At 35.5% G+C, this 13042-nt stretch overlaps 1 protein-coding gene across 1 annotated transcript; it reads left to right on the top strand.

Moving 5' to 3' along the window:
- Window positions 1-345: 345 nt before the first annotated feature.
- LOC131772358 (coiled-coil domain-containing protein 18-like) lies at window positions 346-11338 on the top strand. Its single transcript, XM_059088258.2, has 14 exons — window positions 346-688; window positions 770-853; window positions 1263-1335; window positions 2916-2991; window positions 3790-3859; window positions 4715-4894; window positions 5493-5760; window positions 5919-5968; window positions 6337-6390; window positions 6873-6935; window positions 7413-7487; window positions 7646-7720; window positions 8178-8267; window positions 9439-11338. Exons 1-14 carry the CDS (start codon window positions 452-454, stop codon window positions 9550-9552), a joined length of 1509 nt encoding a protein of 502 aa, XP_058944241.2. The 5' UTR covers window positions 346-451; the 3' UTR covers window positions 9553-11338.
- Window positions 11339-13042: the final 1704 nt, after the last annotated feature.

Below are 13042 nucleotides of genomic sequence, written 5' to 3'. Positions count from 1 at the left end.
ATTTAAGACATTTATGCCTTGCTTTAGATGGTTTTAGATAGTTTGCGAGTGGCTGTAGATGTTTTTGAGGTGGTTGTAGGTGGTTGCTGAAATTTTTGAGGTGGTTATAGATGGTTGTAGGTGGTTGTAGTCGGTTTTAGGTGGTTTTAGGTCGTTCCATGTTTAGTACTTACCAAAGCTGAATACATTGTTCTAATTTTTTTAATTTTAAACAAAGTCCATATGTTCACACTTGTTTAAAATAATGTTAGTAGAATATGCGATCCCGCTCTCCACATCCGTGGTATAAGCACAATGGGAGGCCTCTGTGGGACTAGAACTCAGACTACATCGGCCAGGGTGGAAGTCTTTAAAAAACGTAAGAAACTTTTCCCCTCAAACCGGGGAATTTAGACTACCTTGTATTTGCAATGCGTCGTAAAGAGTAGTGATAACAGGCTTTGACAACAACATGTCAGATACCCTAACAACCTCAACTTCTCGCGGTGGGTCTAGACGGATGGTTAGTCCTGTAACGTTTAAAAAGGACAGAGATACTGCGGATGTACAAATCAACCGAAGCTCACTGGAAAATGGCCACGGCTTTAGCGACACATTCACGAATTCTACAGGTTCTTCAATTTCTATGCCTCAAATTGACTCGTGTATTCTAGGAAAGGAAACCCTGGAACAGAGGGAAAAGTTTACTGTAAGTAAAACCGGTAGATCCTTCGATATATTGCTATTGAGGTCAGCTTTAGGCTTATGTCTGCGACCTGTCTCTTCACAGCTTTACAAGATCGAAGTAAACAATGGTCGAAAAAGTTGGATAATCTACAGACGTTATGGAGACTTTGTTCTTTTGAATAAAAAGGTGATCATTAGGAATTCTTAAGTTTAGATACGGATGAAAAACTTTCAAAGAGTTATTGTACATTGTAAAATCTTCGATTATATTTTGCAAAGCTAAGCGAATATTGCAGTGTGCGTTTTGATCGATATATAGCGTTTTCCAGTTATTGAAAAAGGTTACGTATTTTTTTCCTATCTCAATAATATATATATTGAGATAGGTAAAAAAACAAAGAGGCTATACTCTCATCCCTACAAGCCTGTTTCATGATTACTCACTCATTTGGGGATTTTACTGTCAAGAATATTCATATATAATCGCGCTCTACTTCTACGTATTGAGCTCTGACGGAAAAATCAAAACACAGACCCTGTTCTTTATATATATATATACATATATTTATATATATTCTTTTTTTTTTTTTATTCAGTTACGCAGGCTTTTTCCAGAATTTCGACTGCATTTGCCTGGCAAACGTTTCTTCAAAGATAACTTTGATAAAGGTTGGTTAATCTAAGTTAAATCAAGTAAAACTACTTAACATTCACTCGCTGTACAGGTTTGTAAACAAATACTAAATATTTGTACATCTTACTGTTCTAAATTTTAATGTATCTTGAAACTTGCTGGGGTAGATGTTCGATTTAAAGGCCATCTACTTCATCGTGGGTGTTAAAAGTAAATTTTCCTGGTAACTATTAAGTTGGTTACACGTGCGTCTGTGTTACGTTGTTATTACAACACTCGTGACAAACACGTTTAGAGCCAAATTATTAATAAAAATGTGACAAGGCATCATTTTCTATATTCATTTAATATTCTTTATTTCCTTGAGAATTTCATTATAATTACCAGTTAGTTGATGATGTACGTAGCAAAAAAACCCCTCTACTGAAGTGTGTTGGAAAACTGAAGTTCATGAGGTGAATGCTCTGCTATTGTGACTGAAACGTGTAAAATTAGCAGTGTGAAACATTTCCTTTGTATGGTATGGAAGTAGGAAGCATCTCCTATAACACCTTCCTATCATATTTTATGATCTTAAAGGAAAGATTGGACAAAAATATCATGACAAGCATCATAATGATGGCTTTTATTTTAAGATGGTGTGTAACAAATGTTATTCTTGATGCAATTTTTTGGAGTATGTAACATAAGTACAGGTAAGAACATGATTTCAAGTACAACTTGGTGCTATTAAGCACAAGTAATTTTTTAAAGACAACAAAATTGCAAGAGGCATTAGGGCAAGTGGAATTTGCAGTCTTTGAAAAATTTACAGCTGCTTATTTACAACAAATTGCACAAGAAATCCTGTTGTACTTGTGTTACATGAAAAATGCACTCATTTTTATGCTAATCAGAAGCGCATAATTTCTTCATGTATATTTTTATAATGGTGATATTCCAATACTTCACCATAATGAACATGACTGATAGTTTGTGGTTTGGAATAAATGTATTTCTTTGGTAGAAAATGTATGTATAATCACCTGGTTTGGTCCAGTTCATAAGTGTAAATTCATGATCTAGGACAAATTGGATGGATATTTTTTTGTAAACCAGACACAATGAGTTGTCTAGTCTAAAACTGAACAAAGGGAGGTTATTTTCCCTTTCAATTGTTAGATAATAATATAGATACATTTTAGGAGGGTCTCCATGGGGGAATGGCTATTATGGCTAAGGGTTCAAATTTTGGCCAATTTACAGCTAACTGTTAATATCTTTCCATTGTAGTCACAATAATTTTTTTTGCAGTTTATGACTTATGGTTAAAATTTGTCAATTTTAGGCCTAATGTCTAAATGTTTTGCCCTTTTACACTACCATTTCACCCCATTGAGATGCTCTTTTAGGTGCCTCCTGGTTTGGAAAGCACGGACAAAACTGTAAAGAATACTTGTCCTGATCTAAACTAAATTTTAACTTAAGCTTGATGCTGTTTTTTATTGCCAGCTAGGTAAAGTTTTACAGAGACAAGAAAGGGCAAAACAAAAAGACCCCTGTTGTAAATTTGTAGCTACAAATTCTCTTTTAAAACCTAATTGTGCTGAAGCCACTATGTTTTGATATTCTACAGGCTTTATTGACAAACGCCAAAGAGGTCTTGAAGTGTTCACGAACAATTTGTTTGGCCATCGAAATCTTGTTCTCAGGTATGTTGAAAATATGATGTTTATAAAGACAGGAAGTGGTGAGCTTGGTTGTTAAATAGAGAGAGCATTATTTTGTATTTTCATGTGAAGTATAAGGTACTTGAACTTAAAGTGTGGTCGAGCTTACTAATGAAGCTCAGTGTTAGGCTGTCAGATTGTTTATCCATGTAAATTAGTTACAAGAATTTGGAGTAAGATTGAGATAACAACTTTTACTTGATATGTTTGAATATTCTCATTACCAGCCTGCTGGATAATGTATGGATATTATAGGGAGAGGTTACATGTTAATCACTTCCAGGAGTTAAAGGGTTAAATTAGTTGGTCTGAGGTTTTAATCTTCACAAGGAACTTGTCTTTGTTTTCCTATACTTGGACAAATAAATAACATTTCTCATAGTGTAATGTGTTTTAGAAATTTTCATTATAACTTAAATTTTTTCATGTTCATAGTAGCTTAGTGATGTGTCATACAGGGTCCCTCCCCACCGTTACAACCCATTTGACTGTTGTCTGTGCCCGGGGAATGGGAATTTGAACTTTGCCTGGCCGTGGTAGGGAATTTAAATCAGAAGATGTCAAGTCTGTACAATGTTATATCTTTAAAATATGGAATTGGTAAGGGTAAATAACTCACTTTCGCAACAATTTGAACAAACCAATCTTTAAAGTTTAAATTACAGTGGGTTGCTTGGGGGCAATGTTGAAGCTAATTTACATTGATCATCACATAACAACTTAAACAGGGGATTCCCAACACTTCTTTATTTACATGGTTAAATTTACTGTGTTCTTTAGTGATCCAGTTCAGAGATTCTACAGATTGAATAACCCTCCTCAACCCAGTGAGAGTCTTGAGGCTTGCCAGGTTTGTTCATTTGAGTTTGTGTTGCTGTGACCTGCTTCTTTTTACTGAATTAATCAAAACTATAACAAAATTCTGGAACGTGATTGATTATCATGAGCCTGATTTGAGCACCAATGGGACGGCTAGTGTACGTGTCATGCTTGTAATAGGACAGTTAACACATTCTTGCCTGAGTAAGTGGACAGAACTTGTCTTGCATTTCACCAAGTTAACTAGGTTTTTTTTTTATGAAAACGTATCATCAATGTCTAGATCCTTTCTCAAATTTTGTTATAGTTTTGATTAATTGGTAACAGTGCTTCGTGTCCTCCAATTTGGTCATACTCGTGATTGACAAATCAGAGTCCCGCTTTGCTGTCATCTGATATTGTTAATCACCCCTATGATTACAGACCAAATTGGACTCCACTCAGTCCTATTAACATTATTAACCAATTTTGGATATAAGGTTGCTTTTGGTGAATTTTGATGAAAGAGAGAATATTGAATTACATTGCCTTTGTAAATACATGTTTTGAATATAATGGATATTTATGTCAGGAAAGGTTTTGTTTTTCTGCTAGATTTTTAATGAGTCATATCTAGTATAGATCTAGATGTGTTTTACATTAAGGTCTTGAAATTGTGAGTGGCATTAATTGGCGACAGAAAACTGAATGTCAATCTAGCTATTGTGAATGTTATTAAACCCAAAACATTATCACTGAAAAACTCCTCATTTGATTGTCACGATCAGTTTTATCAAGGCTGTAACAACATAAGTCACTGCTCCAGGAAATTGTGGAACTTTTATCAGTGCATGCAGTTAACATTATCCAATACTTAACTGTTAAAAACATTTTCTTTCTTCTACAGGACTATTGTCAATCCCTTGAACATGCTCTGGCAGATTTGCGTCAAAAGTTACGTAACCAGACTGCTGAACTTAATTCCTTGAAAACAGAACTATCCCAAGTGACTTATTACAGGAATGAAAATCAGCATCTCTGTGAACACCTACAGCAACAGCAGACTAATGTTGATCAACTCACTAAGGTTTGTTGTAGATAAGTTGGTGAAATACCATAACTGCCATAATTAAGCTGATCAGGCTCTGGGCTAGGGTTTTAATAGAAAATGCTGGAGGAATGTTGCAACTTCTTCAAGTTTGTGGAAAATGTTTGTGGTAGTTGTTCTTTAACAGGCTAGAGTTATCGTGTAGCAGTTGTTTTAATTCAAGAAGTGTTTTCCCGCCCTTTTTACTTCCCTTTTTTCTCACCATCAGTTCAGTCAGTGTTAACTGTTGGAATGAAGGCTCTACAAGGTTGGGTTGCAATATTTCCCAGTTATGGGAAGTTATTCTTTTTGGGGAAATATATCGGGACAAAATGGAAGACCATGGGTACCTCAGACAGCTACCCTTGTTTTGAGGGGGGCAGCTTGTTAGCATGCATGAACAGCCTGGACTAGAGAAATTTAATGTAATTCATGGACCAAAGAAGATGCTCTGACTTATCAGATTGTTTATAAACAGACTCACAAGAAGCAGTTTGATTTTATTGATCAGCATCATGAACTTTAGATAGACATGTACTTAATTATGCAATAAAATTTGTTTTTAGTTAATGGCAGGCTGTCCAATATTGCTTTCTAGAGTCTACAAGATCAACTGAACATTGCTTTAGAGAACGAAAGAAGAGCTAAGGAAGAGGTGGAAACCTTGAAGGAAGAGATGAAAGCTGAACGCGCTTCTGTACAGGCTGCGAGGGTGATCGAAAAACAAAAGAGAGATGAAGGAATTAATAGGCAGATGGACTTGTTTAAACAATCACAGGAGGCTGTCAATCAAAGAGTCGATTCTCTTGTTCATTCCTTGGAACAGCAATCAATAATTGAAATAAAAATTGCTGGGGTGACACAAGGTATGATGATGCTGTGTTCACATCACTATCATAATGTCTCTTGATTGATATACTCTTGTGAGAAATGTATGCAGTATCCTCTAATGAGCTAATAAACTGGAATGTAAGAATTTGATGAAATTATGAGTACATTTTTCTTTCTTTTTTGTTTTGTGCAGAAATGAAAACTGGTGAACGCACAGAAAACAAGGCAATTCAGCTTAAGAAAGTATGTGTGTAATTATAGTCTGTTCTCATCACCTGTTTGTGGGATAATGGGCTGGAATCACGAAGAGAAGTTAATTGTTAATCACTTGAGGGAAATATGGGTTAATGAATAGTTTGTTCCAAACCATAGTATCCTAGCCTCTGTCCTTTAAACACACATATGTATAAAATTGGAATATTGATGTGTTTTAGAAATGATCTTTGTATTGTGCTTTGTGGAGTAATCTTTAAGTATCAGCAACTAAGACATTGCTGTTTATTTATATTTCATGGATTGAAATTGACCTACTTTCTAGATGAGATGGATTTTAACATTCCCATGAAAAATTTATCTGCCTTGTTTTTAATTACACTGACTATCATTTTCAGGCTCTTGATGAAACTAGAACTCAACTTGACAAAATTCACAGAAATTCATTAGAGGTATAGTCAACTCTTTCTACACCCTTTGCTGATCAATTCATTAAAGGAGTGATTTATTGGATAATCAAGGTTTTCACTGTTTTTCAGTCTTAAAATTCTATTGACCTTTTCTGCAATCATTTCAATGGTTTCCACGACCTTTGGTTTCAAAATGAAGTTAGAGAGACCTTGTAATGAAGGCATTTTGATGTTGTTGTTCTTCTCTGACTCTTATGAACCCCGTAAATATGCTGTGAACCACTAAAATGTTTATTCCCCTTAGAGTGAAAATTATGCTCCCAAAGTGGAAAGTTTATGACCTGGAATTAGAGCAGGAAGCTGTACAATATCAATTATAAAACAATTATAGCAACATCTTATCAATGTAATAAGTATGAACTTAATATTTTTGTGCATGTCTGTAATGATAAATCAGGTTTTGTTGGCAGTCCTGAAAGAATATATCATATGAATGAATTGATACTGTTTTCCTCCCTCAACAGATGTATCAGCAAGAAGTAGAAGACCTCAAGGTTGAGTTATCCAGAGCAGAATTTTTGGCAAAGGTACACTTACTAATAATATCCAAAATTGTAACTGACTTAAATAACCATCACTTGGATCAATCTCCTCATTTTCACAGGAATTAAAACAAAACTCTCAACAAAACTTGAGGAATTGATAAGGAGTATAGCTTGTGATGGGCCAATATTCCTTGCAGAAAGATTGATTATACTTCTGTTGATATCATGTAAATGAAACCAGGATGTGCTCCAACAAAAAGAGACCAGAAGGCTTGTAAGGCCTTAAGTCTGCACTCAAGCTGATTGGTCCATCAAGGGGGAGCTTATCACGTTTTCTGTGATGTAAGCAACCTGGAGTATTGTCACTTGCCCAGGATGTTATGCTTGTCTGATGGTTCTGCAGCACTAATTCACACTGTGGAAAGAGGTACATGTACAGTGAGGGTAACATTTTGGCCCTAGTGGTGAAAAAGTTGGATAATCATCTTTATTTGACTGAAATTACTCTTACTCCATCAGGCTAAAACTCAAGAGGCAGAGTCACTGAGGGCAGAGATTTCTGGTCTTCATAGAAAATATCAGGATTTCAGGAAGGTAATAAAATATTCTAGTTGATGATTTTGCAATATGCAAGGTATGCAAGCCAGCGAGAGCAGATTTGGTATCAGAGGATAATAATACAATATTCAGATTTGAATTATTTTTGATTTGCCTCAAAGGCTATTCTGATGTGTGATTTTCTTATCCTCCAGGCACAAGATGATTATATTTCAGACCTTCTCAGTAAATTCAATGACCTTCAGCGATATGCTGTTTCAACAGAGGAGGTAAGTGTGGTAGTCTTTGTGGTGGACCCTCAGTGCAAGGGACATTCTTGTGTCCTGGAAAAATGCTTTTAAAGTATCCCATTCAACATTTTTATCAGAGCACGACTGTGTCATACATCCCAGTAACTCCACACACATGAGCAATGTAAAATTGCCATACTCATTTACTGAATCTTGAATTTTGTTATTAATATCACCCAAAAAAAATCTTCCAGGACTTTGTACTAGGTGCCATATAGACATCTATTTGATTCCTTTTCTAAGAGGAAAGCAATACTGTCAGAAATATTTGTCTCAGTTTTATAGTTTGTAATGAATAAAATTTTTAAGCAGAGGTTGTTACCAACAATAAAACCAGTGGGCACATCAAAATTATGTGAATAAGATGCCATGATTACTGTTTTGTGTACAACTGCACATGCTCAATGTGATTAACTCAATGTGCTGTTGTTTTTAGAAATATTTCTTCTCTCTTGTTATTGGTGTTAAACTCAACATGGGTGTATGTGGATTAAGAGTGGACCACATAAATCACCTCAAACCACCGGTGAGCTTAGTAGATTCTTCAATATTCAATACCTAAAACTGATGTTGTTAAGCACTTCTCAATGACATTACTCTATATAGACTGGAATAATTGTACTTTAGGATAATTGACCCAGTGATTATAGAGATGGGTGCACTTTGATTACTAAAGGATTGTGTCATATCTCGCCATAATCACAGGAGTGCTAAATTTCAAAATTGTTACCTCATGTTTTTTTGATGTTTTTGAGGAAGTGATAGATGTCATAGAAAAAACTTAATTTGCAAAGAGGACAAAAGATGATCAGAGATTGGCAGTCAGAATTTTTTCTGATTAAATTAAATTTGTTAAAACTGCTGGCTGATCTTAATACGAGTAATCAACACAATTGAAACAACATAGGTGCAATACTCTCTTTATTTACAGAATTTACAACAGAATTCCAAAGCACCTGAGTTACCTGATACTAAAACAATTATTGACATTACTTCGGATGGGCCAGTATAATTGTAAATTATATAGAGAGCAATTTTCAATTGAGAGTCACTTTACTCGGTGATTTGTTCATTCATGGCTTGGTCACTTGTGTTTTCCTGGGATTTAGGCATTTGGGGTTTTTTTTTTTTTCTTACTTTGAGTTCTCATTGGCTTTCAAAGGTATTTTCCTTTCTTCTAGTCTTTGTGATTACTTTGGTTTCCAGTTTTATGACACTCATCAAAAAGTGCCATAGATAGAATAATGATTATGATTACTAGTAAGAATAGTAAGAATAAGGATTGCAACATGTAATGTACAACTATTGCTGGAAGAATTCTACAGTAAACATTCAAACCCACAGTTGTTGGATACAGCTTGCCTTTAATTGGTTATTATCCTGTGGCTTTGTTTAGCCTGTACAAGAATTTGTCACTGTCGTTATCATCATTAGTGTGGTGGTTATCATTATCATCACCATCATCATAATTAATAATTATTCTCATTACACTACCTGGCACTACCTGGTCAGCTTCTGTAATCACACTTAATTATGATACAGTAAAACTTACATGAAGTAAATCTTCAGTTACTGTGTCTAAATCTTATGCAGTATGTGAGCACTGCAATGCTAAGTGTAGGGTGCTAAATAATTAAACATTGTTACCCAAAGAGTGGTGTAAAATGAAATATCTAACTAGTATATTATTTTTGCAGACACTTTTTGAACAAGTACGGAATCACGGCTACTCCATAGAACATTGGCCAAGTTGGTTGTCTCGCACACTGTCAAATGCCTCATCAACACTTGATCCTGAGGATGAAGATTAATTTTGCTTCTTAGCTCTTTCACTCCAAAGATCTAATTAGTATTTCTGTCTCACAACCTTTTGTTATTATATGGCAGAATTTAGTATTGGATCAACTTAAAGTTCCCTAAGTTATTTTCTGCTTTATTCTCATCACTTTTCTACTTGATATTGTACTGATATTGTAAGGAGAAGTTCTCTCTTCGTCACTCATGGGAGTTGAAGGGTTAAAATCAGAGTCTGTATGATTGTTTTGGTTTATGTGTGTGTGTTTTTAATCTTCTGTCCCTCAGGTAAAACACAATGTAAATTCTGCCAGCAAAATCTTGTTTTTTCATTGTTTAAGTTTGAAAATTATTTGCATTATTGAGTTTTGTTTTGATTGTTTCTCTCATGAGTGTGCTATACCCTCAACTCCCATGATCTGATTAGTTATTCTCCATTCTAACTGCCTTACATTCACTTGTAAATTAATCAAGAGAAGGTGGTGTTGCATCAGGAAAACTTCCTTTGGGTGATAAGTTTCTTTCTTTTCAACACCTTCATATCTGATAATACACTGATATTATCATTTCAAGGGCAGATTGTTTCCTCTTAAGAATAATTTCATTTTTTTCACTGGTATAATCTCGCTTCCTTTTTTTCTAATCCTTTTCGGAAAAATCCCACCAATCTTTTTTGTTCTCTTATTAAATAATTTAATTTCAAGGAGAACTGAGTGAGTCATATCAGTATTGGTAATTATGTCAGCTCGATCCTTGAGAAAAAAATTGAATTATTTGTCATAGCAACATGGATTGATATAGGTGTCATATTTTCCCAATAAATTCCATATCAATCCTCAGGCCTTGAATATTATCATATTTAATAAACAACTGGATATCAGTACAACTTAGAATTATCAAATAAGATGAACATATCAAACTTATAGACTGAAGCAATATGTATAGAAGTTATACAAATTATTGCTTTATTTTTATTAGCTGTATTTAGTGCCTTTTTATCCTGTTACAGCCATGGATGTGAATGTGTAGCATTTCAAAGGTTATCAACTTAGGTCTCATTTATTTGTAACAAATTTTAGGTAGGGGTGTTTTGATTGTAAGATAGTTTTTTTTTTATAATTGCCTTTCAGATAGCCAATTAGGTGTGTGATGTGATGTGAATGTGCTCAGGTTTTTTGGAGGAAAGGTAGAGAAATATTGAATTTGTTGAGGCTAATTCCTTGAAAACAGAGCTAGAAAAATATGTGCTGCTTCCATGCTCTTAGGCCTCAATTATTTTTGTTCTTTGGGTGCCTAATACACTTATACTCATCAACTTTGATAGAGTCTGATGTAAGAGATTTCTCATGGAGGAACAAATCATATTGTATGACCAACCAGGATTTCCTTAGATAATTTAAAAATGCTGGCATCACTAAGATGTCATACACAACCTCCTCTTCTGGGCTCTCCCTTCTAAAAATAATGATCTCTATCAGATAAAGTATGATCATTTAAAAATTAACCCTCTCCTTTTCTTGGATTGGTAGAAGTTTGTCAATTTAATAGACATTTAGAAAATGGGACAGACTAAGCTCTTGATGTAAGCATAAGTTTTTTGGTACATGCAAACAGTTTCTTGGCAGATGTCACAAGGTGTCACCTCTTGCTGACACAAGGTCAAGGTTTTCAATCTGTTAAAATGCACGTGAGACAAGTTATCCAAATTTGTAATATGTTTGCATTAAACATTCCATATTCTGTTTGACACTAGCTGAGCTAGCATTTCTGAGAAACTTGTGAAATAAAGAGTTATTATTTTGATGTCTTCTTTTCCTATGAAGTTATGAAATTATATTTTTCATTTGTTTCCTGTGTCACCTTTTCTCCTGACAGAAGGATCCTTGATAAATCTCAATTAAAATCTATTGACTTGAAAAAAAATGTTTAAACTTTTAACTCCCCAGATCTGAAAGATTACTCTCTCGGCTGGTCGACTAACAGTACATTCTTTTCCGGATAGTTGTAAGAATTTGTTGTTATATCCACAAAATGTCTCCTAGTTCGTGATTCTCTTAATCCTTAGTGCCTGTCTGTTGATGCTTAGAATCCTGGAACTTAAATTGGTGGGGAACAGGGGTAGGGGGTGTTTTGGAGGGTGTGTTGTGATAGAGCAGACATTGAGTAGACTGCAAATGGATATGGGAACATGCTTTAAAGAGAAGAGGAGTATACAGGGAGCCGGCCAGTGCCTAATGAAATACTATATGTAAAATGTAGTGTCATATCATACGAGCTTGGTTACCTATAGTTAAGCGGATTAAGGGCTAATCCCGCAGAAGTGTCCATCAAAGGGGCTGAGTGGGAACTAAATGAGGTTGGGAAAAGGAAATAAATGGCCAAAAGCGAAATGCGGTTAATCGTAAGTGAGCAGTGTTATCTAAGGGCTCAAAGTTATAGTAAGGTGAGGCTTCGCATGAGAAATTTCCAACGTTTCCTATACTTAGGAAGTGTTTTATTACCACTATTGATAACAAAACGGTTTTAGAGAAAATGATAATGTGAATGTTCATTATCGGAAGTGTAAAATGATATGAAGTTCCTTCGCTCAAGTCTTACATGCAGGGTTGGCTTGCCATCAGAAATAATTATTTTAAGGGGTCACATAAACCATATAATTGCCTAATCCTCCTTTTTTACCCACTTGGTCGTTCAAAACAATTTCCATTGTGCCTGATAATAAGTTTCTGTTTCAAAATTATACTGCGGGCCAACGTGTGCCCACCTAAGGTGAGTTCCTTTTCACTTGTCTTTCAACGACTCGAATTACTGTGGGTGAACCCGCGCGAAAATCGCCCTCTATGAGATATGAAACCGCGTGGGAAAACGCGGGATTTTCTCTTTCGAGCGTGCGCCCACTCGTGTCGAAGCATCGAAATTCTTCAGTGTGTGGATTTGTGTATCTGCGGAGAAAACTTTGATCTGTTATGCACATTTGTCACAGGATATCACAGGAATCTATGAGAAAGCACTGAACTAAATCTTTCATGAATTTCGCGAAGTGGTGTGACTCGACGAAGTACCCCGACATTCTCCCCCGCCCCGCCCCTCCCACAGGGGTAGTCTTAATCGTTCTCGGCAATCTTTGGACAACTTGCGAATATGGCGGAGGGTACGGATCAAGCTGAGCAATTACCTCCACAAGAAGGCCTTGTGGAGGAGAAAGGAGAGGAAAAGTCAGAGCATCTTGAACTCCAACCTGAACAGGAGACCATGCGATGTGTTGTGCTCACTGGATACGGTGGTTACAACAAGCTCGAAGTACAGAAATACGCAAAACCTAAGCCGATGAAAGGACAAGTTGTTGTTCGCGTTCATGCATGGCAAGTGTATTGTTTGTTCATCATTTCCCCTTTTTTGTTGTGGACAACCATATTAAAACATATTCTGTTATATTTCATTGGGAATTCATACTACAATAGTAACCAACGAAGCAAGAAATTATTTAAGAGTTATGAAGACTTGATA

This window comes from Pocillopora verrucosa, chromosome 3 (genome assembly GCF_036669915.1).
Source record: "Pocillopora verrucosa isolate sample1 chromosome 3, ASM3666991v2, whole genome shotgun sequence".
In the NCBI taxonomy this organism is placed as follows: domain Eukaryota; kingdom Metazoa; phylum Cnidaria; class Anthozoa; order Scleractinia; family Pocilloporidae; genus Pocillopora; species Pocillopora verrucosa.
The sequence above is the reverse complement of the archived record's forward strand: the minus strand, read 5'-3'. Positions and strand labels throughout refer to the sequence as shown.

What these genes read in the sequence shown, in the direction of transcription:
- LOC131772358 (XM_059088258.2), top strand. Translation starts at nt 452, where the DNA reads ATGTCAGATACCCTAACAACCTCAACTTCTCGCGGTGGGTCTAGACGG. An exon ending in TTGTTCTTTTGAATAAAAAG is followed by an intron (nt 854 to 1,262) that starts GTGATCATTAGG and finishes TTTTTTATTCAG; the next exon opens with TTACGCAGGCTTTTTCCAGA. An exon ending in AGAGTCTTGAGGCTTGCCAG is followed by an intron (nt 3,860 to 4,714) that starts GTTTGTTCATTT and finishes TTTCTTCTACAG; the next exon opens with GACTATTGTCAATCCCTTGA.